This window comes from Danio rerio, chromosome 18 (genome assembly GCF_049306965.1).
Source record: "Danio rerio strain Tuebingen ecotype United States chromosome 18, GRCz12tu, whole genome shotgun sequence".
Taxonomy (NCBI): Eukaryota; Metazoa; Chordata; class Actinopteri; order Cypriniformes; family Danionidae; genus Danio; species Danio rerio.
Window position 1 is genome coordinate 38,145,398 of NC_133193.1, and position 26,437 is coordinate 38,171,834.

Sequence of the window (26,437 nt, forward strand, 5' to 3'; positions counted from 1 at the left end):
GGTTAGAGTAGACATCAATTGGTATGTACTGGCAAATCCATCATGTCGTGGAGTTTTGGGATAAAATCCCAAAGTACAAAATCTTCATTATCATGGGAGGAGTATCACCAAAGCAAGACCATCTTTTCGAAGTGTTTGGATGTGGTTAAATGTATTGCTCATTGTGGAGACTGAGTGCAGCCTGCTGCAGCTGCTGAACAGGCTCTTTGGCACACAGAAGTCCATATTCTGCTCCATCAACACATAATTTTCTGCTTGACAGTTTATGGCTGTCTACTTTGTTCTGTTTCTTCATTGTTTGTGATTCTTGATATATTTTAACACACATGTCTGGAAATTAAAATGTAATGGAAATAAGCATTTTCAGCATTATTGAAAACTGTATATGTTATATGTTAAGTTGGGTATTTTTAACCCAATTATTTTAATATTGCATGTATACTTCTAGTCATGCAACAATCTGGGTGGTAAGCTTCTGTCACAACACAATGAGGATTTGGCATGAGAAGTGTAGAAATCAAAACAGTTTATTGAAAACAACAACAATGTATTCAAAGTCTTATCTTTTGAATGAGAGTTTAAAGAAGAGATGGGGAAATCCGGTGCAGACGCACACCGCACACACACAATGGGAAACCAGGAGCCTGGGAGTAACACAGAGACGCTGAGGAGAAACACTAAGATGCTGGAGCAGGAGAATTGCTGGAGAAGGATCGGGTGAACACTCATCAGAACCGGCAGTGGTGAAGTGAACAGAAGTGCTCTTATAGTGCGTGCGTGCGTGCGTGTGTCTGTGCTCAGGTGCTGGTAATTAGAAATCAGGTGATTGGGAACAGGTGTGCGTGTCCTGGTGAACTGGGTAAATCCAACGACTGCCTGAGATATTCTTTGTGGTTTTCCCACACTGTAACAATCCTGAATGGGGGAAAAACAGTGAAGGGGGAATTATAAGAGAACAATACATTTTCTCATTGTCCACAGCCAAGATTTTCACTGCTGGACAGAGATGGGAAGGAACAAGGTACAAATACTTTGTTACTGTCCTTAAGTAAATTTTAGTCCTTAAGTGGATTTATCAGTACTTTGCTTCACTATTTATTTGTCTATCAGCTTTTTACTTTTACTCCTTATTTTTACATAAATATTTTTATTTTCCAGTCCTTACATTCTTAAACCACGTTCATTACTTTCATTTTAATGTGTTTGGTGGTGCAATCTATATATGCATCCTGGCCAAATTTGCCCACTGGCCTCTGTTCATCATGGCCTCCTAACCATCCCCATTTCGTACTTGGCTTCATCACGTCGCGTCATCCAGGTGGATGCTGCACACTGGTGGTGGATGAGGAGAGATGATGGAAAGACTCCATTCCGGGTCTTTCTTCCAGCTTCCTCTTCTTCTTCTTCCACTCTGGGAGTCAAAGGCAGCCCTATGAAGCATTTGCGCAAACTTTGGCACACTGATAGAGGACAGTTTGATCTTCACCAACAACAAATTTGGACTTCCTAACTCAAACTCTCTAGCGCCACCACTTGTCTAAAATTTCACATAGTTTTATCTTAACTTTTGAATCGAATAGGCTACACTCAAAATTATTTTTCCTCTGAGTCATTGGCTCAAGCCGATTCAATCCGTAAGGAATTTGTGTATATATATATATATATATATATATATATATATATATATATATATATATATATATAAATGCTAGTTTTGTTGGTCTCAATGCTGGTTTTGCTGGTCTCAATGTTAGTCTTGCTGGTCTCAATGCTGGTCAGGAGCAGCACTTAGACCAGCAAAACCAGCATTGAGACCAACATCAAAATATACCTTACCAGCATATGCTGTTTTTTCAGCAGGGTGTTATGAATAATTTATGGGATATTCTAAGGTTATTAAAATTAATAGTGTAAGGTAGTTTCACAGATGTGCTGTAATGTCATACAACAATAACAATTTAATTGTTTGTTTATGTGATTCTTCTGACTATTAGTGTTTGTGTGTGTGTTTATTTTTTTATTTTATTTTTTTTACAGATACACTACCTCGTTTTTGTACTATAGTGAAGTACTGCAAGAAAATTAATGTTTTGGTAAAATTTTGTGTCTGTTTTTTTGCCATGTGTGTTTACTCTGATAACATTTTATTTATCAGTACTAATTTCCAATAGTATTTTTGGTTCACTCAACTTCTATCATTACAGGCCATTTAGACAAGAAATGTTCAGTTAGCACAACTTAAAAAAACTGAGCCATGTGTGTTTGCTCGGATAACATAATTTCTTAGTACTAATTTCCTTCTGTATTTTCTTGTTCACTTAACTTCTGTAATTTCAGGCCATTCAGACAAGAAATGTTCAGTTAACACAACTTTTGCTCTGATAACATATAATTTCTCAGTACTAATTTCCTTTTGTATTTTCTTGTTCACTCAACTTATGCCATTTCAGTCCTGCAGACAAAAAATGTTGTTTGCACAACTTAAAAATGCAAATAGGATATATATATATATATATATATATATATATATATATATATATATATATATATATATATCCAATGATATATAATGTAATAATTTTGTATTTAAATGTTTTTTTTTCTTTATTCTAAATCTTTTGTAAATATTTTGGTACATCAAAATGTGTGGTTATGATGACCATCCAACAAGCTTATTCAGCTAAAAATAGTGCTTAAAATGTATTTACATGTCATAATTAAATAGAAAATGATGCTTCAGAAAAAAACAAAACAAAAAGCGCTCTGGGGTAAGTTCAAATGTATGGTCGGTGCTCTTTGGGTAAGAGATTCATCAAATCTGCAACAAGAATCAGTCCAAGGCACTCGAGTAAAGTGAAAAAATTAAAAAGCCTTTATTCACATGGCTAGATCTCTAAAAACCAACGCGTTTCGGCAGAAGTCTGCCTTCTTGACTTTTACCCTGATGAAGGCAGACTTCTGCCGAAACGCGTTGGTTTTTAGAGATCTAGCCATGTGAATAAAGGCTTTTTAATTTATTCACTTTACTCGAGTGCCTTGGACTGATTCTTGTTGCAGAAAATGATGCTTATTTGTAAATAGTTCAACTTTTTGAGAAAAAAACAACCACCTCTTTCACCAAGCTGGCTACGAGCCTGACTTTGGTGGAAATATATTACTGGCAAAGACTGGTCACCCATTAATGAACTCACATTCTCATTGTAAAATCTGCAGTGCAACCGGTCCTCGGATGTGATGTTCTGACCAACTTCCACACATGCACATCCTGAACAACTTCCACTGAAACATCCTCAGTGAGGACTTTCATCCTGACTGTTTTTGCAGCTGCTCCGGAGGGCCCTCTGTGATCACAACCCAAATAGCTGTGATACTGATATAAGAATATAAACTGAAACAGTAGAAGCACAGATCTTATTATTATTTTAAACATAAAAGATCTTAAAATGTAAAAACAGGTTAGTTGAATCTATCTATCTATCTATCTATCTATCTATCTATCTATCTATCTATCTATCTATCTATCTATCTATCTATCTATCTATCTATCTATCTATCTATCTATCTATCTATCTATCTATCTATCTATCTATCTATCTATCTATCTATCTATTAAAAATTTGGTTTTGTTATACAAGGACTTGAAAAGAAAAGCTACAAATTTCTGCGGTTCGTACCAAGACTTGTTGAGAGTTCAGTCCAGTAGATGGCACTAACGCAAGCTCACGATAATGTGTGCTCTTTAAATAGGTCCCCCGCAAACAAAAACGAGCCAATTATTGTATAAGCGTTCCACTAAATCCTAAACCAAACATATCAGCAATTAAAGATCATATTCATTTTTTCATTTGCACAGCATGAGTACTCACTCCATAGTAAATATCGACTGAGATCACAGGCGACTTTAAACCGTGTCTTAATCCTAACGTTAAATAGGTGGAACGCGTGTTTCCTGTTTTTAGCTTAGCATCACCGATGCTGTATGTTTTTTCGTTCACGACACAGCAGTAAAACACTGATTTCACAGCTATGGATTCCCTGAACTTTGAGTCTGAGATGGAGGCGGATGGGCAGGGCAGTTACTCTCTGTTTCCAGCGCTGGACAGCATGAGCAGCCTGACTGGAGCCGCCGAGAGTCTTGACCCGTGAGTTTAATAAGAGGATTGATTGTTGCATTATTTTTCCAAGCTGTGTGATCTTACTTCACAAAAATGCTCCAAATCCAGTTCCTGGCGTCATGTTTAGGGCGTGGAAGAATTGCTAGGTTTGAAATTCAATTTAACTAACGTTATAGTCCCACGATAGGTGCCAGACTCAAATATCATCGCCCTCTGACTTTAATTTACGTTACCATGAAAAATGTTCAGAAGACAGTGCTGTAGTGCACGTCCCAAACATTCTAGTAAGATATTATAGCACAACAGCTAAAACATTGTGATAACCTTAGTGTTTTTTACTCAAGTTATCATGTAAAGAAAAGCACTTGAATGTAGTGAACCCTGAGTGCTACAAATACATGATGCCATCTGATGCCTACTGTAGTTTTACAATAAAAAAAAATAATTAAGTTCACCTAATAATGAAAATTGTTCTTCACTTCCAAACCTGTTAGATTTTTTTTTTTTCATCTGTTGAACTTTAAATATTTTGATGAAAGTTGAAATCCTGTAACGTTTGCCATTAACTTCCATAGTCTTTGTTTTTTCTGACTGCGGATGTCAGTGCCAGTTGTATTTAATGTTCAGCTTTTTATTTAGTGTTTAACATAAGAAAGGAGCTCATGAAAGTTACTAACCACTTGAGGATAAGTAGATTTTTATTTTTGGGTGAATCTTCCATCAAAAGCTGCAAGTATTGAGTTTAAAGGGGTCTGTCTCAATAAAAAAAAAAATAGATCTGTCCCTCTTTTATGAAAAATAATGCTTTTACACTTTTACATTTCTTATTGTATTTGGTTTTGAGCAATTAACTGCATGTTATTTACAGTCCAGTTTAATTATATTAAAGATGATAAAATAAATGTGGGGCGTCATGGTGGCGCAGTGGGTAGCACCATCGCCTCACAGCAAAAAGGTCCCTGATTCGAGCCCCGGCTGGGTTAGTTGGCATTTCTGTGTGAAGTTCTCATGTTCTCCCCGTGTTTGCGTGCGTTTCCTCCGGTTACCCCCAAAGTCCAAAGACATGCATTATAGGTGAATTGAATAAGCTATAAGCTAAATTGTCCATAGTGTATGTGTGTGAATGCAAGAGTATATGGGTGTTTCCCAGTGTTGGGTTGCAGCTGGAAGGGCGTTCATTCATTCATTCATTCATTTTCTTTTTGGCTTAGTCTCTCTGCTGCGTAAAACATGCTGGATAAGTTGGTGGTTCATTCCACTGTGGCAACCCCTAATTAATAAAGGGACTAAGCTGAAATAAAAATAAATGCATGAATGAATAATATTAAATGTAATTACTTTTACTTTTGTGTCATCCTGTAGTATAATAGTCAATACTTAAGTTTATGTGTACATTATGCACACCAAAGAATATTAAACCCTTATGATTTAAGAACTTTTGAGCATTTTTTGGAAGGGGTGTTTAAATTAGTAGCATAATTTATTTATTAAATTTAATCAATTGAAATAAAAAATCTATTAAATTTATTATGTCGTTAATTTAATGGTATTTATGCTACTCTTTAACACCAAGAAGAAAGCATGTCTAAGGTCATTTTGAACCATAGTAGTTTTTAATGTTCTGTTTGTTTATCACCTAATTCACACTTATTTATTCATGGCATTTGTTAATAAAAATGACCCAATGTTTTAATTTGTGCATTGTCAATACTTGATCATGAACCATGATTTCTAAACAAGAGCTGGAGTGGGTTTGTGTGAAGTGTTTTAATTATACTGCTGCTGTGTTTCAGTGAAACCCCCAGCGAGGTTGCAGATAAACCAAACCTCACATGGCTCGATGCTGCTCAGGTAAAAATAATCTTTTTTTTTTAAATTATGTTGTGGTTAATTGACACCAATTTCCTGTCATCAATTCAATAACTTTTCTTATTTTCAAGATTGTTTTGGAAGAGGCTGGACGGCCCATGCACATCAAAGAGATCAAGCAGCGGATCATTGATCGCGGACTGGTGCAGTCAAAGTACAGAAACAGTTTAAAAATGAATAAATATTGCCATGTTTACATTTTTTTCAGTTCATATTTATATTTGGGATGCACCAAAAGTAATATTTAACTGATATACATTTTTGGCTGATTTTGATACCAGTATTTGTCACTTGCTCACTTTAATTTAACCACTCATTTGAAGATAATTTAAAAGTTTAGTTGGTTATTGCTGCATCATCAGATGATTATTATTATTCGCATGACTGCCTTTACAACTGTCCAAAAAGGTCTGATAAATATCGATGGCCGATACTTTACATTGATGCATCTCTGTTTCCCTTTTCATGTTTTTTTTATTTTATTTTAATTTTTTTTGCTGTTCACTAAAGGGATAGTTCACTGAAAAATGAAAATTGTCATCATTTACTCACCTTTTACTTGTTTCATACCAGTTTGAGTTTTTCTGTTCTGTTAGGGCCAGGACCCAACCAAAGCCAACTGTGTTGTCAGCTCACATCGGCTCACTTCTGGTCCCATCTGGACCAAAAAGCTAAGCTAAGTGTGAACAAACCAAACGTATGGTAGCCGACTGAAATAAGAGTGTGTGTTTTTTCTGCAGCTGCTGGATGCAGCAATCTGTTTTCTCATTTGGCAATGGGTAAGCAGAAAATTAAATGCGAAGAGACAAATCATTAAGTAACATTATCACAGTAATTGTTACTTACCCTGGACCAAATATGTCTGATAATCTAATAATCCATATCATTTGCAAATATTTGAGAAATGTCGCAAAATTACTGCTGACTTTGTGTTACTTTTTGACTTGAATTGTTTACTTGGGTACGTCACTGCAGTTTTTATTTTCACATGCTGATTTGTTGCTGAATAACCAATCAGAGCACTCTCTTAAGCCAACATTTGATGCCAACTCTAGGAACGAACACACCAGCCCGACAAAGGCTGACCATCTGCTTGTTGTGTCCTGACCTTTAAACAAAAAATGGAGATGAATTGAAAAATGTTGAAACCTGTGACCACTGACTTCCATAGTATTTGTTTCTCCTACTATGGAAGTCAGTGGTTACTGATTTTCCCTAAATATCTTCTTTTGGGTTCAACAGAACCAACAAAAACTCCAACTGGTATGAAACAAGTAAAGGGTGAGTAGATTATGACAGAATACATTTTATTTGAGTGAACTATCCCTTCAGTTATTTCAGTTTATTATAGCTGCTTCTTTCCTGCTATATAAAATTGTTTTATATTGATAAAAAATCATTTAATGGACTTGGGTGACTTATACATTGGTGCATCTGTATCTGCATCTTTCTAACAGTATCTGTTTCTTTTGCTATTTTTTCAAAGTGCAAAGTCAAGCCTTGAGGCGGTCATGTATCGAGAGGTAAGATTCACGTCACTACACACTGCTATTTACCATATTTCTTTGTTTTCCCATTCAGTGTCAGTTTCCTTTACTGTTTACTTTTGTGCATGATTTCATATTTATTTGTCTTTCATGTTTGCATTCATTGAAGCTCGAGAATTAATAATATAGGGAAAAAAACTGTAAAGTCAGAGCAGTCTCTCGCTCAGAGAGTCTTCATAATGAGAGGTCAGCGTTCGCTCTACAGCATTTGCTTTAGTTTGACGGTGTGTTACAGACACAGAAAGGGAGCAGACGCTTCAAGAGGATTGAGAGCAGAAATGGAGTTTTTGCTTTGTTGGTAAGTTGATTGTCAGCACATGTCAGCTAGCTGTAAGTGTTTTAGACTGCTTTTAACTTAGAAATAGTGTTTAGGACGATGTGTGCCACATCTCTTTGATGTTTTAAGTTATTTTTGGGCTATTTTTGATGTCCAGTCATCAATTTTCTTATCATTTTTTATTTCATATTTTGAATGTTGTTCAGATTCTACATCAAGGTCATCCACACAAATAATTAAGCATGCTTTGAAGTGCAAAATGCGTTTATGCAAACTTAATGTCTACATTACTGGTTTGCAGTTGTTAATTATTTGTTACAAAGGTTAAAATATGCTTTGACATATTAAATGACTAAAACTACTCTACTATATTCTTCTGCTTTTATATGATTGAATTTTCTAAAATCTAAGATATTATTTTGGCTTTTTAAGCATTTTAAGCGACTTTGTCTAAAATAATTTACATTACTACAGGAATAAAGAAGTCAAATTGAATTGAGTTGAACTAAAAACAACCAGAACTTAAAATGAAGTTTTAAAAAATTATCTCAAGTAATTTTTCTTATCTATTTTTATGAAATTAAATGATTTGCTTTTTCAGTGCCATCAAAATTCAAACACCACTGACACCTGCTGGTCAGAAGGCTGCAGCAATTCTAAATGCAACAAACACAGCTCAAACATTTATACATTTACATTTATTACTGGTGTTGGTGTAGTATAAAAATGTCGTTTGACACTTTTAATATTAATTATCTTTTGTTATATTTGTATTTTAAGTTAGTAGCGCTTAGATATTAGTGCTTAATAAATGGATAATAATACAGTAGTAGTTGTTTAATTAGTGACTAGAATGTTTATATTTTATTTGCTATGGGTTAGTTTTTTTTTCATTGACTTATTGGAATCTGTCTCTGAAGTCTCTGCTATTCAGCTTTTACTATTGTGTATTACAACTGTGACGAGTACATACTTTGTATGCACTTATATAGGTACGATATACTATATATTTTTTCAAATACTAGTACCTATCAATAGATACTCACACTTAATCATTACATACTAGTAATTATATCGATTACAAGGGTAAAATACCTAATGGACTACTATTTATCTTATTATTATTACTATTTATTTACTATTTTTTTAGCTGTTGTATATATTCAAGACATACTAGTACACATTTATGAGATGCTAGTAGTTATTTCAAATGTTATTAGTAGTATAAAAATAAGTATATTAGTTCTAGAACCTAATGTATGTTCTAGAACTGCCTCTAAAACCCGGCAGTATGCACCAGTCACACATGGGATACACGCTAATCAAAGATCTCATAGAAGGCTATGGCAAAAATGTAAAATGTATTGCTTGTAACAATACACTCATTCCTAATTACAAGTGAAAATAGTAATAGTATTGTTCGCATAAGTAATATCTAGCAATACAATCTACTAACTAGGCATAGCATGTTGCATTGGTTATTAGTCAAAACATACAGTTGTAGCATAAGAAAGCTTCTTTTACTGAATTCACTCTATGCGCTCTGAACTGCAGGTTGCAAATAATTTTTAAAGCTTTCAAAAGTTCAAAAAGAATTACCTTGAAAGCACCCAACCCTATTGTACTACATAGTTTTCATCAATTTAATGGCATATAAAGAATAAACTTCTCTCTCATCACTGCTGAACTTCTTTATTGTTAACTCTTTAATTATTTGCATCTCGTGTATGCAGACGGATGAAGAGAGACAGCATGCATTGCAGGCGTTCTCTGCCCAGTCGGCCTTTTCAAGTTCAGGTTCTGGCTCATCTCTGGGACCCCTTCCTTCTCCAACGAGCCACACTGAGTCCAGATCTAAAGTCAGGAAAGGTCCTCGCAAGAACCAAAATGAGAAGTACCGGTTGAAGTATATCCGCCTTCGCAAAGCTTCTCGTGCCATGATATTTGTGAGTAAATGAAAAGGTTTTTTGGACATTATTATGGTGCCCATGCTTGAACTGGTGACTTTCGACTCACAGGAAAATGCAGCATTATATGATGAGATTGCTCACCTGGAAGAAAAGTTTGTCAGGGCAAAAGAAGAAAGGAGGTATGTCCGCACTCTTTATTTATTTTTTGTTACATTACATTACTTTTTACATTACTATTTATTTGTTAGTGTATTTGTTTATTTGTTTGTCCTTTTGTTTTTTAAAATAAAATTCAGATTGCTTAATCATAATAATTTAATAAAGAGGTTTACAGAAAAATCTCTGTCAAAATTTGTATTTGGTAAATGTCCTCATTTAATACTTTTTTTGTATTCCCAAAATGTATTTTTCTTAGTTTGTTTTTAGCAAGAATGCATTAAGCGACAGTTAATGTATTTAATGTTGCAAAATAGTTCAATTCAAAAAGCTTAAGAATCTTCAAACTAAATTTGTATAAAAATTCTAACTAAAATATTAAACACAACTTTTTCAACATCAGTCATTTAAAAAAAGTGTGCTTTGAGCCCCTAAACAGCTTACTATGATGCGACATAAATGCTAATCATTTGCACAATACTCCAAAATATGTTTACAATAAGTGAAAATGAGTTAAGTTTTTAAAATTCAGAGAATTAACTTCTGTTAAGCAAAACACTGTAAACTAACATAAACAATTAAAGTTTTACTGCTTTTAGATATTACAAGATTAATAAATGCCCTAAAAATATTTACATTTACATTTAGTCATTTAGCAGACGCTTTAATCCAAACCGACTTATAAATGAGGACAAGGAAGCAATTTACACAACTATAAGAGAAACAATGAATAAGTGCTATAGGCAAGTTTCAGGTATGCAAAGAAAGTGTAATAAGCAAAACATTAGTATTTTTTTTAATGTAGTTATTGGAGAAGTCAGAGAGGGAATTGCATATTAGAAAGGAAAGTGGAGACTAAATAGTTGAGTTTTTAGTCGTTTTTTTTAAGACAGTGAGTGACTCTGCAATTCTGATGCTGTTAGGGAGTTCATTCCACCAACTGGGCAGATTGAGCGCAAGAGTTCGGGAAAGTGATTTCTTCCCTCTTTGAGATGGAACCACGAGGCCACGTTCATTCACAGAATCAAGTTTCTGGAGGGCCTATAAATCTGCTGAAGTGAGAGCAGATAAGAAAGGGCGCAGCCAGAAATCGCTTTGTAAGCTACTATCAGAGCTTTGAAATTGATGCGAGCAGCAACTTGGAGCCAGTGCAAACGGATGAGTAGCGGAGTGACATGTGCTCTTTTCGGTTCATTAAAGACCACTCTTGCTGCTGCGTTCTGAAGCATCTGAAGAGGTTTGATAGAGCTAGCTAGGAGCATACTATTATAAAGCATACTAAATATGGTATACTATTAGTTCATGTTAGCTTCTGTAATATCTAATGTTAACATTTTATACTTTATTGTAAAGTATTACTGGTTATACTGTATTTCGATTCTCTTTTAAATGAATAATTTACATGGCATGCTATGCAATGAGATTTTTGTGCATATACATTAGAATAATTGGTACCAAAGCCAAAACTAATGATTTAGGAACTAATTACTTAACTTACTTACTAAATTACTTAAGATCACAGTGCAAAAATTACAATGAATATGTTGTGGAAAAATATTGAAATTAATTTTAATAAAAAGGAAAAATCAGGACAATCACAAACCATGTTAGAGTTAGTTGGTACATTGTTGTTTGTAATTATTATTATTTTTAATTAATTTAAATGAATTGTTATCTTTCTCTTTCTAGAGATCTTGGGTTACCATAATCTAATTTTAGAATTTGAATACAACTGTTTAATCAAATGTTTTTTGTTGAAATCCACCAAAGTATATTGTCTACATTCACTAAGAAAGGGATTAAAATGTTCATTTTCAAAAGCGGTGTACTTGTATATGCTTTGCGCTCTATTTAATGAGTAAAGTAATGGTCATTGTTTGCAAACCTGACCCCTGACATAAAGTCTGCTTTCTGTTTTTCCAGATTCCTGCTGAAGTCTTTGTTGCAGTATCAGTCAGTGGCTGAAGGAGAGCCCGTGGTGACTCCTGGCTGCAGCACACATACACCTGTCGCTCTGAGCTCCAGCACACCAGGTGGCGCTACTCTAGCAGGGAGTCACAGCCTGACCACTGGGCTCTCAGGACCTGAAGACAGCCTTTTGAAGAAACCCAAAAAAGAGCGAAAAGAGAGAGGAAGAGAGACCAGCAGGGAAGAACGTATGTATTTCTGACCAAAGTGTTTTCTACATTGTGTGTGCATTAATCGCCGTAAGCGAGCCGACACTGCCGCATCCGCGCCGGAATCGGGCCGAGAGTAATGTGCACTGCGGCCCGGAGCTGGCGCGACAGTATTTATATACTTTTATATAAAACCTTTTGGTATTACATTGGTACTTGATACATGGTATTACAAGCCTTTGAGTTGATATAACAGCAAACGCCTGTGTGTCTGCTTGGTGCTTGTGTGTGTGTTAGTGCGCGCATGCGCCCGTGTATGAGAGAGAGATTTGTCTGTGTGTGTGTGCTTGGTGCTGTGTGTGTGTGTGTTTATACAGACAGCTTGGCTGTCTGGACTGTATAGCTGGGAGATTTTCGGTTTTGTTCTCCCCCGCTCTTTAGCGGGATCGGGCGCGGCGGCCAGAAAACGGGGCGGGTCGGGCAGCGGGACAATAAATTCTTAATATAAGCGGGAGCGGTTTTGTTCGGGCTAAAACCTGGCGGGTGCGGGATTCAAAATTTAGTCCCGGGCAGATCTCTAGTTTGATACATACTACATCATTAATGAACCTTTATGCTGCTTGGCTACAAGCCCTGTCAATCTGGTCACATTCTCCACATTTCAGTAATCATTCAAAGCTTCTTCACTTACTAGGTTTGTAGTTTTTTAACACTTTTACCAATGTTTGTAGTTCCAATCAAATTCACAGCTCAACACGCAATGTGCCATTTAAAATAAGATAGGTCTGCACTATGAAATTCTACAGGAAATAATAGACCCAATATGTAACTTTAGGTTACTTATTTAAAGATACTCTGATTATGGGACACACTAACTTTATTTTTCTCCAAAAACTATTATGATTTTTTTTTTTTTTTTTTTTAGAACTATTTAAGATGAATATTGTGTGAAATTATGTGAAACTGCATATTTGTCTGTATTTTGAAATTGCATATGTTTGTTTGCTTTACTTACAGTCATGAGGAAGATTTGTAAGAAGAGGAAGGTAGCTGAGGGAGGAGCACGCAAGCTCGTGCAGCCCATCTCGCTAGACTCTTCTGGAAGGCCACTCTTTCCCATTGTGCTCGGTGGACTCACTGTTTATAGCCTCGGGGAGGTCAGACAGTTATTCAATCCTAATGTGTCCTTATACAGTCTTTATGCTGTTTCCTTGAAGTTGCATTCATGTAAACATTTTTGCCAATGGCTGGGAATGTTAGAAAGCTTACCAGTCATTTTTTTTTACCAGCTAAAAAACTATTTTCTTTGAATAGGGAATTAATTCGCTTTATTAACTGAAAGCCAGGCAGTCAAATTAGCGTACTCTTGTTTTCGCGCTCTAGACTCTCGATTTTGGTCTTAGAATAACTAAAATACTATTATATATTGAAGATCAACCAGACAAGGGTTGCTGATTATAATTATTGTTTTATGTTTGTGCTTTTAATCGCAGATTATCACAGACAGGGCTCTGTTTCATGATGACACCGCTATCTATCCTGTGGGGTTCTGCAGCACTAGAGTTTTCGCCAGCATGAAGAACCCTGATCAGAAGTGTCTGTACACCTGCCAAATCAAAGATGGCGGCCAAGGACCACAGGTGCACACTTATTTATGTGTTAATTTAAGTATCTCTAATTTACTTTGAGAAATATGTATAAATACACAAGCACTAATGCTTTTTAAATGGAATATATAAGAGATAATTCACAGCTAGATTCGTTTAATGTGATTTGTGTGTAATGTGCTCACTCAGGGATGTGATTGTTCTGTATAAGTAGGGATTTCCGTATTTTCTGAGCTTAGTGGGGCGACCCCTGTAATTTGCCTTAATGTTTTTTATTTTAATGTGGGGGGGGGGGGGGGGGGGGGGTGTCTCTATAAGGTTCATTGTCATCAAAGCAGAGATTCTAATTGATGGTTTGTGCCGTCATTGTTCATTATTGTGCACAAGAAGGAACTGGTTAATTCCGGACGTTATTCAGGGATGACCTATTAGACAACTGTGCATATAATATAGTCCTATAATGTACACAGATGATGAAGCAGCTGACAATATGCAATATTATGAAATGGCTTTGAATGCACGCTCGTCTGTGCACTTTTTCTGCTTTCACATTTGCACATCATGACCACGTGCGCTCTATACATTATAAATAAGGCCAGGATGCACATTTGTTTTTATTCTCTCCAAGTCATCTGTCCTTACGTCTTCATTTATTTAGTGCTACAGCCTATCACCTGAAGTTTAGTACCAGAAAGTTAGGTTTAGATGATATTACACATTTAAAAATATAGTTTTAATAATTCTAAAATATTAAAAAGTAGGGACTACAGTGAAGAGAAGGGAAAGTGATAAACTATTTTTATCAGTGTATGATATCTTTTATGGAGCATAATGTTAAAACATATAAGGCTACTCAATTCAACTGGGCTTAATATTTTCACTCTTCGACATTGTTGACAGACTAATAGTTTATTACGTGGAATAAAGAGTCTACTAAATTACAGGTAAATTATATTCTTTAGACAACAGAACTAACCGAGTTAGTTGCGCCATCTGGCGGCGGTTTGTGGATCTGTCCTGATATTGAGGTACAATTATAAACCTATTAAATATTATTTAGGTCAGGGGTTCTCAACCTTTTTAATTTCGAGGCCCTCCTATTTCTCCAAAGTTCTTTTGAAGGCCTCTCTAAGACTGATTGTCTAGAGAAAATGCTTATTTTGAAGCTTTATTTATTAGCAAAACATTTCTTTTTTTCTCATAAAATATAATAATTTATTTCAATATAATAAAACAACACACAGACAGGATCAAAGCTCCTGAATTTATTACTTCAGTTATTCTTTACAACTGCAAAGTATTTAGGCCTTTTCTTCAGTAAAGGAGCCTGACAGGACTACAGGAGATAGCTGCTTTGAATTAGACTGACGTCTATTCATCTATTGATCTATATCTATTAAAATAAACAACCTAACGCTAAATGTAAAATACGGTAAAAACCCTCTAAGTCTGTTAAAACACCTCAATCTGAAGGTGGTTTGGTTTGTAGCTGGACATTATTGTCCTGTACGGACGTGCGTCAGTTAGAAAATGCTTGCAGGATGTTAATTTGGACAACTATGCGAATATTTGAAAGTGTTCACACAGAGAAAGCACGCATAGTTTGTGCATCAACGAACTTGTGTGACTTTGATACAGCACAAGTTACAGACGTGAGGTACGTGCGAGCGGGAAATGCCATTACTACTATAATTTTAATATGACATATTTAATAATGAAATCAAATAATTATAGTATAATGTTTAATTAAATTTTAAGCTATCTTGCGGCCCACCTGCAGGATCGCTGAGGCTCACTAGTTGAGAATCCCTGATTTAGGTGACTATTAAACTGCTAAACATTTAAACTGATAAAACAAAAAAAAAAAATTACTTAAATTGTGTGGCCAATAACAAATATTTATAAAAAGAATATTATGTATTATTTTTTGTATTATTATTTTTTAAATACACACAAATCAACCTATATATATATATATATATATATATATATATATATATATATATATATATATATATATATATATATATATATATATATATATAGTGTTTCTTCTTTTTTGTCTTTGGTTGAACACATGCCTGTCAGTAACGTTCTGCACACTTTATGGCTCACTTTAAGCTCTATTTTATACATATACATTATATGTATAATGTACATTATATATTTTTATATTCCTTTGCCTACTCTTGCTCTTTGAAACAGAGTGACAAGAGGTAAGGGTGAACATATTCACCTAGAGATGGGACACCACTGGTACACTGCATTACATCATCATAGGTCGGCATATATTGTTGATGTAACTCTGAGAAATGTACAAGTGTAATTAATGTTATGTTATAATGCGTAATTTAAATGTATTGCTTTGTACTATTTCTAACATGGTATGCTCTCAGATCCTCAGTTATCAAACATAAAACATGATTTGATATTACTGTTTTGATTTTAGTTAATGTAAGAATAAGAATATTACCATCAGCATAAACACACAATATTAAATGTGACAAATAAAATAATAAATTGTCTTTCAAAATCCTCATTATAAAAAAAAAATAAACAGTTGCATTTTTAACAATTTCTGGAAAATTAAATTTGACAAAATAATAATTTGTCCCTAAAATCCTTATTATTAAAAAAAAAAAAAAAAAAAAAAAAGCTGTTGCATTTCTAACAATTTTTGCCCTTCCCTTTACCCCTCTAATTAAAATAATCAAATCAAGATAGATATTTCACATGGAGGCACAAAATAGTGGAGTAGGGGTTCACACACCAAGCATGATAACTACACAGATAACAAAAAAACAAAAACAAAAAAACATTCACAGTAAAAAAGAATGGCATAGTTCACAACGTTATCTACAGCAATAAAGATACAGAGGAACGAACCCGTTGGGATCACTTTAAGAAAAATTAAAGGGCTCACACTATTTAAAGATACAGACAACACTGTTGAGAAGCACACTGCTTGAGGTAAAACCCTCTTTTAAAAGATTATTTAGAGATAATTACTATCCTGGAAACTATTGGTTGTACCATGGGAAGTGATGCTAAAAACACATAGAAATTTTGAAAGTCAAAGTTATTTTTTAATCATTCCTGAATGCTGAATCTCATATTTTTAGATGCAAAGACAAGTTCTGTGTGAATGGCACCTAAGTTGTTGCACTATTGTCATCTTTTTCTGTCTAGTTATTGGCGCCTGTGGACTGACTGTTTTTGTTGTCCGAATACTTGAATTGAACTGTGCCTGTACCCTGATGGTTTGGGTTGTATAAGTGTACCATTTACTTCTAATGCACAGAGATTGTTTTTCTGTAAAGCAAGTCTGGAGTCTTGACGAGGCATGATTTTATTCTAAATCATATTAAAAGGAAAGCGCACTAGTTTAAACAGCACCTCAGTCAATCTATACTGAAACTAAATGCCAGCTTTTCCAAGCTAAAAAAGGGTCTTTAGTGTTTTCAAGATGCCGGAGTAGTGGGGATTCCAGGCTGTAACAAAACTTCATGAGCTACGATTAAAAAAAATGTTGCCATTTTTCCTCAATGGATGATGCCATTTGGATAATAGACAAACAAGTACATCTTAGTCATATTATCGCAAATGTTGTTCAAATCATTTTGTATAATTGCCTTCCAGAAATATCTTACATTATTGTATTCCCCAAAATCATATACCCTCACCAAACCCAAGATAACATGACAGCTTTTGTTATTGTGTGAGGTTTCTGCCCCTCTGAGGCGCAGTGCATTTATCATGGAGGAGAAAGTTGTGGTGTCCCCACTTGCAGGAATTTGTTTATTTATCATTCTAGTGTCCCGGAATTTGATGATTTTACTCTTTTGATTCTTGGTTGTTGTCAGTGTCATTTTTGCAAATGTTTTTTGTCATCCCACATAAAGAAATAGTAATGTGTAACACATACTATAATGTTTTTGAACTATTCTATAGTAAAGTTTTTGAATTAATATCTATAGTTGATGTAATAATATGCTGTAAATATTACACTTTAATACACTACACTTTACTGTAGTTAAAATTAAAAGGTGTTCTGCAGTATTTATTACTGATTCCTATAGTATGTTGTAGCATTCATTAACCAAGGGTTAATGTACTATATACATGTACTGTAATATGTACAGTAGAATACAATTCACTTTAGTAGTGATAATAACTAAAACTATAGTACTTACTATAAAATACTACAGTGTTTTTTTTTTTTTTTCATGTGGGATATTCTAATTTTGCAAATAAGTAAATAAAAATAAAATAAACTGCTGATAAATACACACACTCCTATACTAGCAAAGCTATGTTACTAATAAAAGTTGGATTAAAATTCCCTTCCAGCCAATCCGAATAGGGTATATGTCGAGCTAGTGTTTTTCCCATACTGATAAACTTCCGGTGACCTGTTATTGTGAACTTTTTTTTTCCATTTTATACAGTTCCTTTTACAGCATCGATGTTGTAATGTCATTAAAATACATTCAGTTAAATAGTTTTTGGCGTTCATTTAGTTGCTTAAGCGTAAAAGCCATTTACTTGCACGCACATCGGCATCGGCAGGCTAGCGCAGAAGTTCCATTGATTAGAGTGCAGGTAAAATAAATGCTCATATTATAAAGACCCGGCGGGGGAAAATGTAATTTAATGCTGTGTCTCTTGTACAATCTGATACCCACTTTATATCAGATATCACTCAGCTAGTGGAGATTGCTGATTTTTAAAGAAAACAGCCCTTAAATGCCCCGGTTTTTGCATTGGCATACAGTTCGCCAGAAGCGCTTAACCCAGGTTGCTGGCAAATTAAAAGTCCTATTAGCATGCTTTGGCATATACCCTATTGATTGTTCAGACATGCTGTACTTTTTTTTAAAATGCTCCATTACATAAAAAAAAATCAGTGTTTGTGCTTCTATAAATATTGTAGTAAAGGTGGTGAAATACCTCCACATTTGAAGCAGAACTTTTTTGCAGAAACTATTAACTATGACTAACTTATTAACAGAAGTATCTTAACTATCTTTTTTTTTTGTATTATTTAGTTTGAGATTGCTCCAGAGGACGACCCACAGAACGCAATCGTGGCTTCGTCAGCCCTCACCTGCCATGCTAACCTGCTCAAAGCCGTTGCTGCTCGCAGGTGAAGTCATGTAGGATTATTCAGAACTTTTTGAAGAAATTTTACCTCAGTGCCACAAATTTAGTGTACAGTGATACTGATAAATGATTAACATGAGACCAATCTGCATATATTGCAAACCAGCTTTTATTATGAAGATTTTAAGTGTAATTGAATAAATAAGGTTCTGTTGTTGGTGTGGGAGCACAGACATGCATCTCTCGGACAGCCCATGAATGCTGAATCAAGCTCTCTTTCACTGGTGTTTACAGATGAATGTCAACCTTTCTATAGTATAGTTCAAAAGTAAATAATAAAGATGAATGGTTCAGACGTATATCAGTATTTTGGATCTGTGTATTATTATTGACCCATATAATGACAGGAACTTAAAATAACTTCTGCTGTCAGCCATTGCTAAACACCACAAGACAGAAAGGCAATCACTTGTGTGGTTTCCAACCTAACATGAAGCAAATGAAAACAATAAAAAAAAATCCCAATTATGAATTAGGCATGTTTCCTAATTCCTAACAACTGATTGCTGAGAGTGGTAGCCTAGTAGTCAACAGAAACCTTTCAGTTTATTCTGCAAATCATTTCCATCTCCCGTTATTCACGCATAATTCTTATTCACACAAATCCAAAACCAACCAATCGTCGTTTGGCATGCGTTACTTCAAATGCACATTAACTCTGGGTAGTTGAAACTTATTTACTGTTCGACCTACCTGAAAAACTGTTATGAATTGTTTTAGTTGTATTTCAGCCCCAAAATATGAATCTGTGACTATATTGTCCAATTTTCTTGCATTTAACTTTAAATTATAAGATTTGTTGCCTAGAACTCTACGGTGACACGGAAGGAACGTGATGGTGGAGAAAAAAAATGGGTGGGAGAAAAAAAACGAGTGATAGGTAAACATATTTTTGAAAGTTTTTGTGTTCCCTCGCAAAGATGTTTTATATCCCTCGCAAAACTGAAACACTTCACTTCATACATGACAACCCTCCTGTTTTTGCCAGGATTGTCCCATATTTTACCATTATATCCTATTATTAGGTATTTTCCCATATTTCTCTCATATTTTTAATCTTAAAAGCATGTTAAAGTGAATATAGAAATGTTTGCATTCACTTTTCTATTAAACCTGTGCTTCGATCAGCACCCCTCATATGCACCCTTTGAATCAGTGAATGCATCTTTAAGCGCTGACTGACGGACGCGCTACGTATGATAAACTGATCCCAGATCAGCTTCTGTACATGCCAGTTAAAGTGACACCTCTGTTATTAAACAAGTAAAGAGCAGCAAATTAATCTCTCATTTTGTTTTGTTTGATAACAGAGGTTTCACTTAACGAACGCACTGATATATAACGACAGCATACTTTAACTGTTTGTGCTCATTTAAACGGAAATTAGTTGTGTTTAAAATAAAACCCGCAGGGCGTCTGGGCATGTTTACATATTATTAAGAGTATTTGTCTGTTTAAACACACACCTCAATCCCAAATTGTCCTGCACTTCAGCTCCTCTTTAAATGGCGTGTACAGCTGATCTGGAAGTCAGTCAGCGCTTATTCATGCATTCACTGGTTCAGAGATTGCATATGAGGGCCGCTGATCGACACACAGCTTTAATGGAAAGAAAGTGAACGCAGACATTTTTATATTCATTTCAACATGCTTTCAAGTTTAAAAATATGAGAGAAATATGGGAAAGTACCTAATAATAGGATGTAAAGGTAAGAATCTCAGCAAAAACAGGAGTGTTGTCATGTATGAAGTGAAGTGTTTGTCGAACAGTTTTGCGAGGGAACGCAAAACATATTTACAATTCCTGGCAAAACATATTTGCGTTTCCTCGCAAAACATCTTTGCGAGACAACGCAAAACATATTTGCAAGGTAACGCAAAATATATTTGCAAGATAACGCAAAACATCTTTGCGAGACAACGCAAAACATCTTTGCGAGACAACGCAAAACATCTTTGCGAGACAACGCAAAACATCTTTGCGAGACAACGCAAAACATCTTTGCAAGATAACGCAAAACATCTTTACAAGATAACGAAAAACATCTTTACAAGATAACGAAAAACATCTTTACAAGATAACGAAAAAAATCTTTGCGAGACAACGCAAAACATCTTTGCGAGACAACGCAAAACATCTTTGCGAGACAACGCAAAACATCTTTGCGAGACAACGCAAAACATCTTTGCAAGATAACGCAAAACATCTTTACAAGATAACGAAAAACATCTTTACAAGATAACGAAAAACATCTTTACAAGATAACGAAAAACATCTTTGCGAGACAACGCAAAACATCTTTGCGAGACAACGCAAAACATCTTTGCGAGACAATGCAAAACATCTTTGCGAGACAACGCAAAACATCTTTGCAAGATAACGCAAAACATCTTTACAAGATAAAGAAAAACATCTTTACAAGATAAAGAAAAACATCTTTACAAGATAAAGAAAAACATCTTTACAAGATAAAGAAAAACATCTTTACAAGATAACGAAAAACATCTTTACAAGATAACGAAAAACATCTTTGCGAGACAACGCAAAACATCTTTGCGAGATTACGCAAAACATCTTCACAAGGGAAGATGTTTTTCTCCACCATCACGTCCCTTCAGGGTCTCCGTAGAATTCAAATTTGATGCTCTTTATTTTGTGGCAGTATTTCCTTACATCACTGATTACAGATATTCTTATGGTGCCATATAAAGTTTCTAAGTTCCAGTATTGCAACAACACTACAATTACATTTAAAAAAAAAATAAAAAAAAATTGAATTACATTTTATAATATAATAACTGTTTTACTTATTTTTTTATTTTAACAAATATAGCCTTATGTGCATATGAGTTTTTTTTAAAGCTACTTTTATAAAGCTAAATATATATTTTAACTTTTAAAATCTGTGTAAATAATCTAAGAAATTATTACAAATAAAGATATTCATTCATGATTGTTTTTTAATGTAGAGGCAAACCCTTGACCAGCGTTGTTCCATCTGGAGCAGACTTTTTTGGTTTCTCTCATCCCACCATTCAGAACCTAATCCAGAGCTGCCCTGGGGCTCGCAAATGTAGCAAGTGAGTAACAACAACAACTTGTGTTGTAATTATTTACATATTAATGCACTAATGACATAAAAGGAACACTTTGTCCTTATCTGTGCCTTGTGAATACAGATAAATTGTCTTATTTTTTTTCTCTACTGTAGTTATCAGTGGGTGCGTTTTGAAGTTTGTCGTCCTGGTGATGGACAGGTGGCTCATGGTCTTTCTGAGGACGATGCATCTGTGAACTTTGAGTCCTTTCAGCGATTGCAGAGCTGTGAGGAGAGTCTGAGCAATCAGGCAGAATACAGCAGCACAGGTAGGACAACTACCACAAACCCCAGCTAATCCTATTTGCATTCATTTATTTTGTCAAGTCAGGTGATGTTTTACTTATGTTTAGCTTGAATTCAGCTTCCTCTATGCTTCTTAAATGTTATAAATTTCAAGTTTGTAACCTTCAGAAGAAGCTTGAAGTTAAGACAGATTTTTAGTTTCACCTTGCTGTATTGTTTTTGCAGAACAGCTGTATTTTGACATTTTTATTATTTGTGTTTAGTCTACAACAGAGCAGAGAAAATGCACTTCTACAATTTCCTTGGAACATAATTTAGGTCTAAAGAAGTTAATGTTTGCTTACTGGCCACTTTATTAGTTACAGCTTATTAATACAAATTGGATTCTTTTTTGTCCTCGGAACTGCTTTAATTCTTTGTGGTATAGAATAAAGAAGGTGCGGAAAACATTCTTCAGAGATTTCCGTCCATATTAACAAGATCGTAGGATGCATTGGTTTGCTAGCTTCACATGCATGATAGAAATCCCTCATTCCAGTAGATCCCAAAGCTACTCTATTGGATTGAGATGTGACTGAGGAGGTCATTTGAGTGTAGGGAACTCATTGTAATGTCAGGGCTTCAAATTAAACTTTTTTTTTTACTTGGTAACAAAACGTTTGGAGGTGCAAGCTAATATTTGGAGCACCCACGAAAAAGTAAGCAACATCAAATTGTCATTTGCATATGTCATGATTATCTCTATTTTTTTTTTTTTCCTTTTGTGATTGTGTAGGACATTTGTTCCTAAATTGATGTAAAATGACAGTAAAATGCCAATGGAAACCTTTTTTTGGAAAAATCGAAAAATCCATATCCAAATACTCTATTGAGTATTTCGATTTTTCTTCCAGTATTTTAAGCATTGTGAACATCGGGCTGATCTTTGACCTTCTCTGTTTTTATTTGTTATGTTGTTTATTTTTACTTCAATGAAACAGTAAAGACTGCTCTCTCTTTCTGACAATTGTAAGCCTATTTCTCCAATGGTGATTCTCTATTCCCCCATAATGTGCAAGAATTGGCATGATTATGTAAGGGAATGAAAACCGCTCACACCACAACAGCCACCGCACTTGCACAGATGCTCTCAAATTTTGAGGTTGCCCAGATTAAATTTCATTGTCACTTCATAAATTTAATTTCATCATGAAATTATCCTCAATTTGCTACTAAGTGGCCCAAAGTGTGCCAAGAAAAATATCCCTCACAACATTTAACCACTGAGTTAGTGTTGCCTTATGTTCTTATAATCATTCTGGCAGTTCTCCTCTTTCTTCAATATGACGTTTTTACCCATAGAACTGACACTGGACTTTTTTTTTTTTTATGATCCAAGCCATTCTCTGTAAAATCGAGATGTTTGTTTGTAAAAATTTAAGTAGACAGTAGACCTTAAAGTCTTGCACCAACAACCATGACACTTTCAGTCAATTTAAATGACTGAATGAAATTTTATCAATTTTGATGCTCATTTTTAACAGGTTGTCTTTATCATGCCCGCCCCACCCCGTTTTCTACCCGCCTCGGCCATTCCCGCTAACGAACAGGGGGAGAAAACCACCCTGCTATACAGAGTCCAAACAGCCTATAACAAGCTGTCTGTATAAACACACACACAGCAACAAACAAGCTAAACGCAGCATTCATTCACACACATACATTATTGTTATATATTGTTAGACCGTCTGCTCCCGTCCAAAATTAAACCAGTGACCGACTGCTCCCACGCTTTATTCTGAAATGCAGATCTCTACTTTGATGTTCACTGTTCCCTTAAGGGAATTCTGAAGCACAAAACATGAATAATGAACAAACTTGCTGTAACATAATAAAATGTTTGCTTTTTTCTAAATAAATGAACATAGTTACTCAACCACAATGGGTGCGAAAATACTGTACATAAAAACACACAAAGCACATGCAAACATAAAAGAAGCCAAAGTACAAAAACTCACAACAAATGATTAAAAGCTAAAGAAAATAAGTGTATTTTCAAAGACCTCTGAAAAGACTCAAAAGTTGGAGCTTTTCTTAAGGAGATTGGAAGATCGTTCCAAAGTCTTGGAGCTGCCACTGAAAAAGCTCCATCACCTCGACATTTTAAGCGTGATCGTGAAACTGTCAAATAGAGACGATCCTTAGAGCGAAGAGATCTCACGGGTTGGTGTATATTAATAAGCTCAGAAATATACTTCGGGGCCAGGCCATGGAGAGATTTAAAAACGTACAACAGTACTTTGTACTGAATTCTAACTGGATTGGCAGCCAGTGTAGAGAAACCAGTACAGGTGTAATGTGTTCTTCAAGAAAGCTGATTAAGGCACATCATGTCTGCAAGTCTAGTAGGGATACAGCTGTACTTATTCGTTTAGCATACTTTTTGTTAAACTGTGCAACAGTAATAGCTATTTTTACATTGTTGTGATTGGTAGGTTTAGGGTTGGGATGGGGGTAGACATTAATAAAACACAATGTAATGGGTAGTTTAATAAATAAAATAAATAATTATTGTTAACTTCTGGCCAGAGCTGGATCCCTTCTATAGTTTAAAGGCATATGTGCGTTTAACTGCTGCCTTGTGATTGGCTAATTGGCTGGTGTGTGTATATATAATATTATAATGTTTAATTTCAGTTGTAAAGCAGCTCTACAGACAATAAAAGTATGATAATTCACTTCAGTCAAGTCTAGTGTTGTTTAATAACTATTAATGTAGCAATGTTGCCCCTCATTTACACAAAGTAGGAATGCTAATAAATATTTGGAATATCATGGTATTTAAAAAGGTAAATTCCTGGTATTTAAAGGCTGGGAGGGTTTAGTTATTTTTGTCCACGTCATGAAATATCAGAGTGTTTTGTTTATCACTTTCAATTGTAGTTTCCATTATTTTCTTTTTTTTAATCCCATTGATTTAACCTTTCAAGTCTGGTATGATTTTTCAGCTACATTTTTATTCCTTTTATAATTTTCAAATGTAGGTAGCTTAAAGGGATAGTTCACCACAAAAATTTTATTTACTCTTTGTTTACTCTTCTCCAACTGGTTCTAAACCTTTAAGTTTATTTTCTTTTGTTGAACACAAAAGAAGATATTACGAAGAAAGCTGAAAACATTGACCATTGACATCCATGGTATTTATTTTTGTTCTATGGAAGTCAATGGTTACAGGTTCACAACATTTTCCAAAATATCTCCATCTGTCTTTAACAAAAGAATGAAACTCGTAAAGGTTTTAAACAAGTGATGGTTGGTTAGATGACAGAATTCATTTTTAATTGAAATATAAATAATTTTAATAAGAAAACAAATACATGTGATGTTTGTAAAACTATTATTGAGGTATCAATTTATGTGCGAGCAAGCACTTCACAGCCACACAAAAAAATATTGATTGTTGTTCTCACAGTGGCTATTAAAGAGCTCCAGTTTTTTATTTATAATGGCTTTTTCAGCTTTTCACATTCACATCAATGACCATATCAGAGATTTTTTTTTTAGCTTAGTGACAGCCCTGTACAGAAAACTCTTAATCAGCTTTGGAAGTGCTGTAGTTGCTATGGTAATACAAAAACTGTAATAATAATAATAATAATAATAATAATAATAATAATAATACAAAAAAATGATTACATACTGTACTGTGTTCATTACATTGAAACACTACAACACACTGTATGTTTACTGTAGTAAAAAGTAAAGCAAATGCTATAATATGTACAGTATGTTTGACTTTACTATGGCATGATTAAAAACACTGGTTACTATAAATGACTATAATATATGTTTTTTCATGTGGGATGTTTTGCATACAACCTTAAAAATTAAATTGAATGTCTTTTATGAAGGAAATAAATGAAATTTGTTTAATTTACAGTTCGAGCCCAGCAGCCAAACATCTCCTCTCACCTTCTGAGTCCAGCAGCCCTGCAGGCCAGTGTTGGGACGTCTCTCTCCAGCACTTGAGCTCATTCAAACACCTCTGACAGAGAGCTTAAACCAAGGTTAGCTTTCAAACTTTCAAACGATAAGCTCTTACCCAAACGATTCCTGTTAATGAAATAATTCCTACATTGTGGTAAAGCCTTTTATAATATTTATAATGTGATACTCGCATCTGCATTATGGCCAAGAAATGCTGAATAAAATAACCATTGGATTGAGTAACAGTAGTCTATTTTTATAATCAATTCCACAACATCCTTGCAAAGAAAAATAATCACTCTTATTTTTTTCTTTTTTTTTCACTTCTTAATTTGTTATGAAAGGAATAGTTCACTTAAGCAATTT

The 26,437-nt window shown here is 34.6% G+C and overlaps 1 protein-coding gene and 1 long non-coding RNA gene across 7 annotated transcripts; one reads left to right on the forward strand and one right to left on the reverse strand.

Moving 5' to 3' along the window:
* Window positions 1-506: 506 nt before the first annotated feature.
* Window positions 507-4,377, reverse strand: LOC141378749 (uncharacterized). Its single transcript, XR_012394046.1, has 4 exons — window positions 3,675-4,377; window positions 3,192-3,388; window positions 1,292-1,430; window positions 507-915 (listed from the first exon to the last, which is right to left on the reverse strand). It is a non-coding gene; the product is annotated as an uncharacterized lncRNA (long non-coding RNA).
* On the forward strand, window positions 891-26,314 carry tbrg1 (transforming growth factor beta regulator 1). Of its 6 annotated transcripts, XM_073929548.1 has the most exons (15): window positions 891-1,021; window positions 4,025-4,142; window positions 5,909-5,966; window positions 6,056-6,138; window positions 7,471-7,507; window positions 7,767-7,829; window positions 9,542-9,754; window positions 9,827-9,897; window positions 11,798-12,030; window positions 13,009-13,148; window positions 13,485-13,631; window positions 18,647-18,744; window positions 21,732-21,842; window positions 21,974-22,128; window positions 26,025-26,314. In XM_073929548.1, the coding sequence occupies exons 2-15, from the start codon at window positions 4,027-4,029 to the stop codon at window positions 26,111-26,113; spliced, it is 1,614 nt and encodes a 537-aa protein (XP_073785649.1). In that variant the 5' UTR covers window positions 891-1,021; window positions 4,025-4,026; the 3' UTR covers window positions 26,114-26,314.
* Window positions 26,315-26,437: the final 123 nt, after the last annotated feature.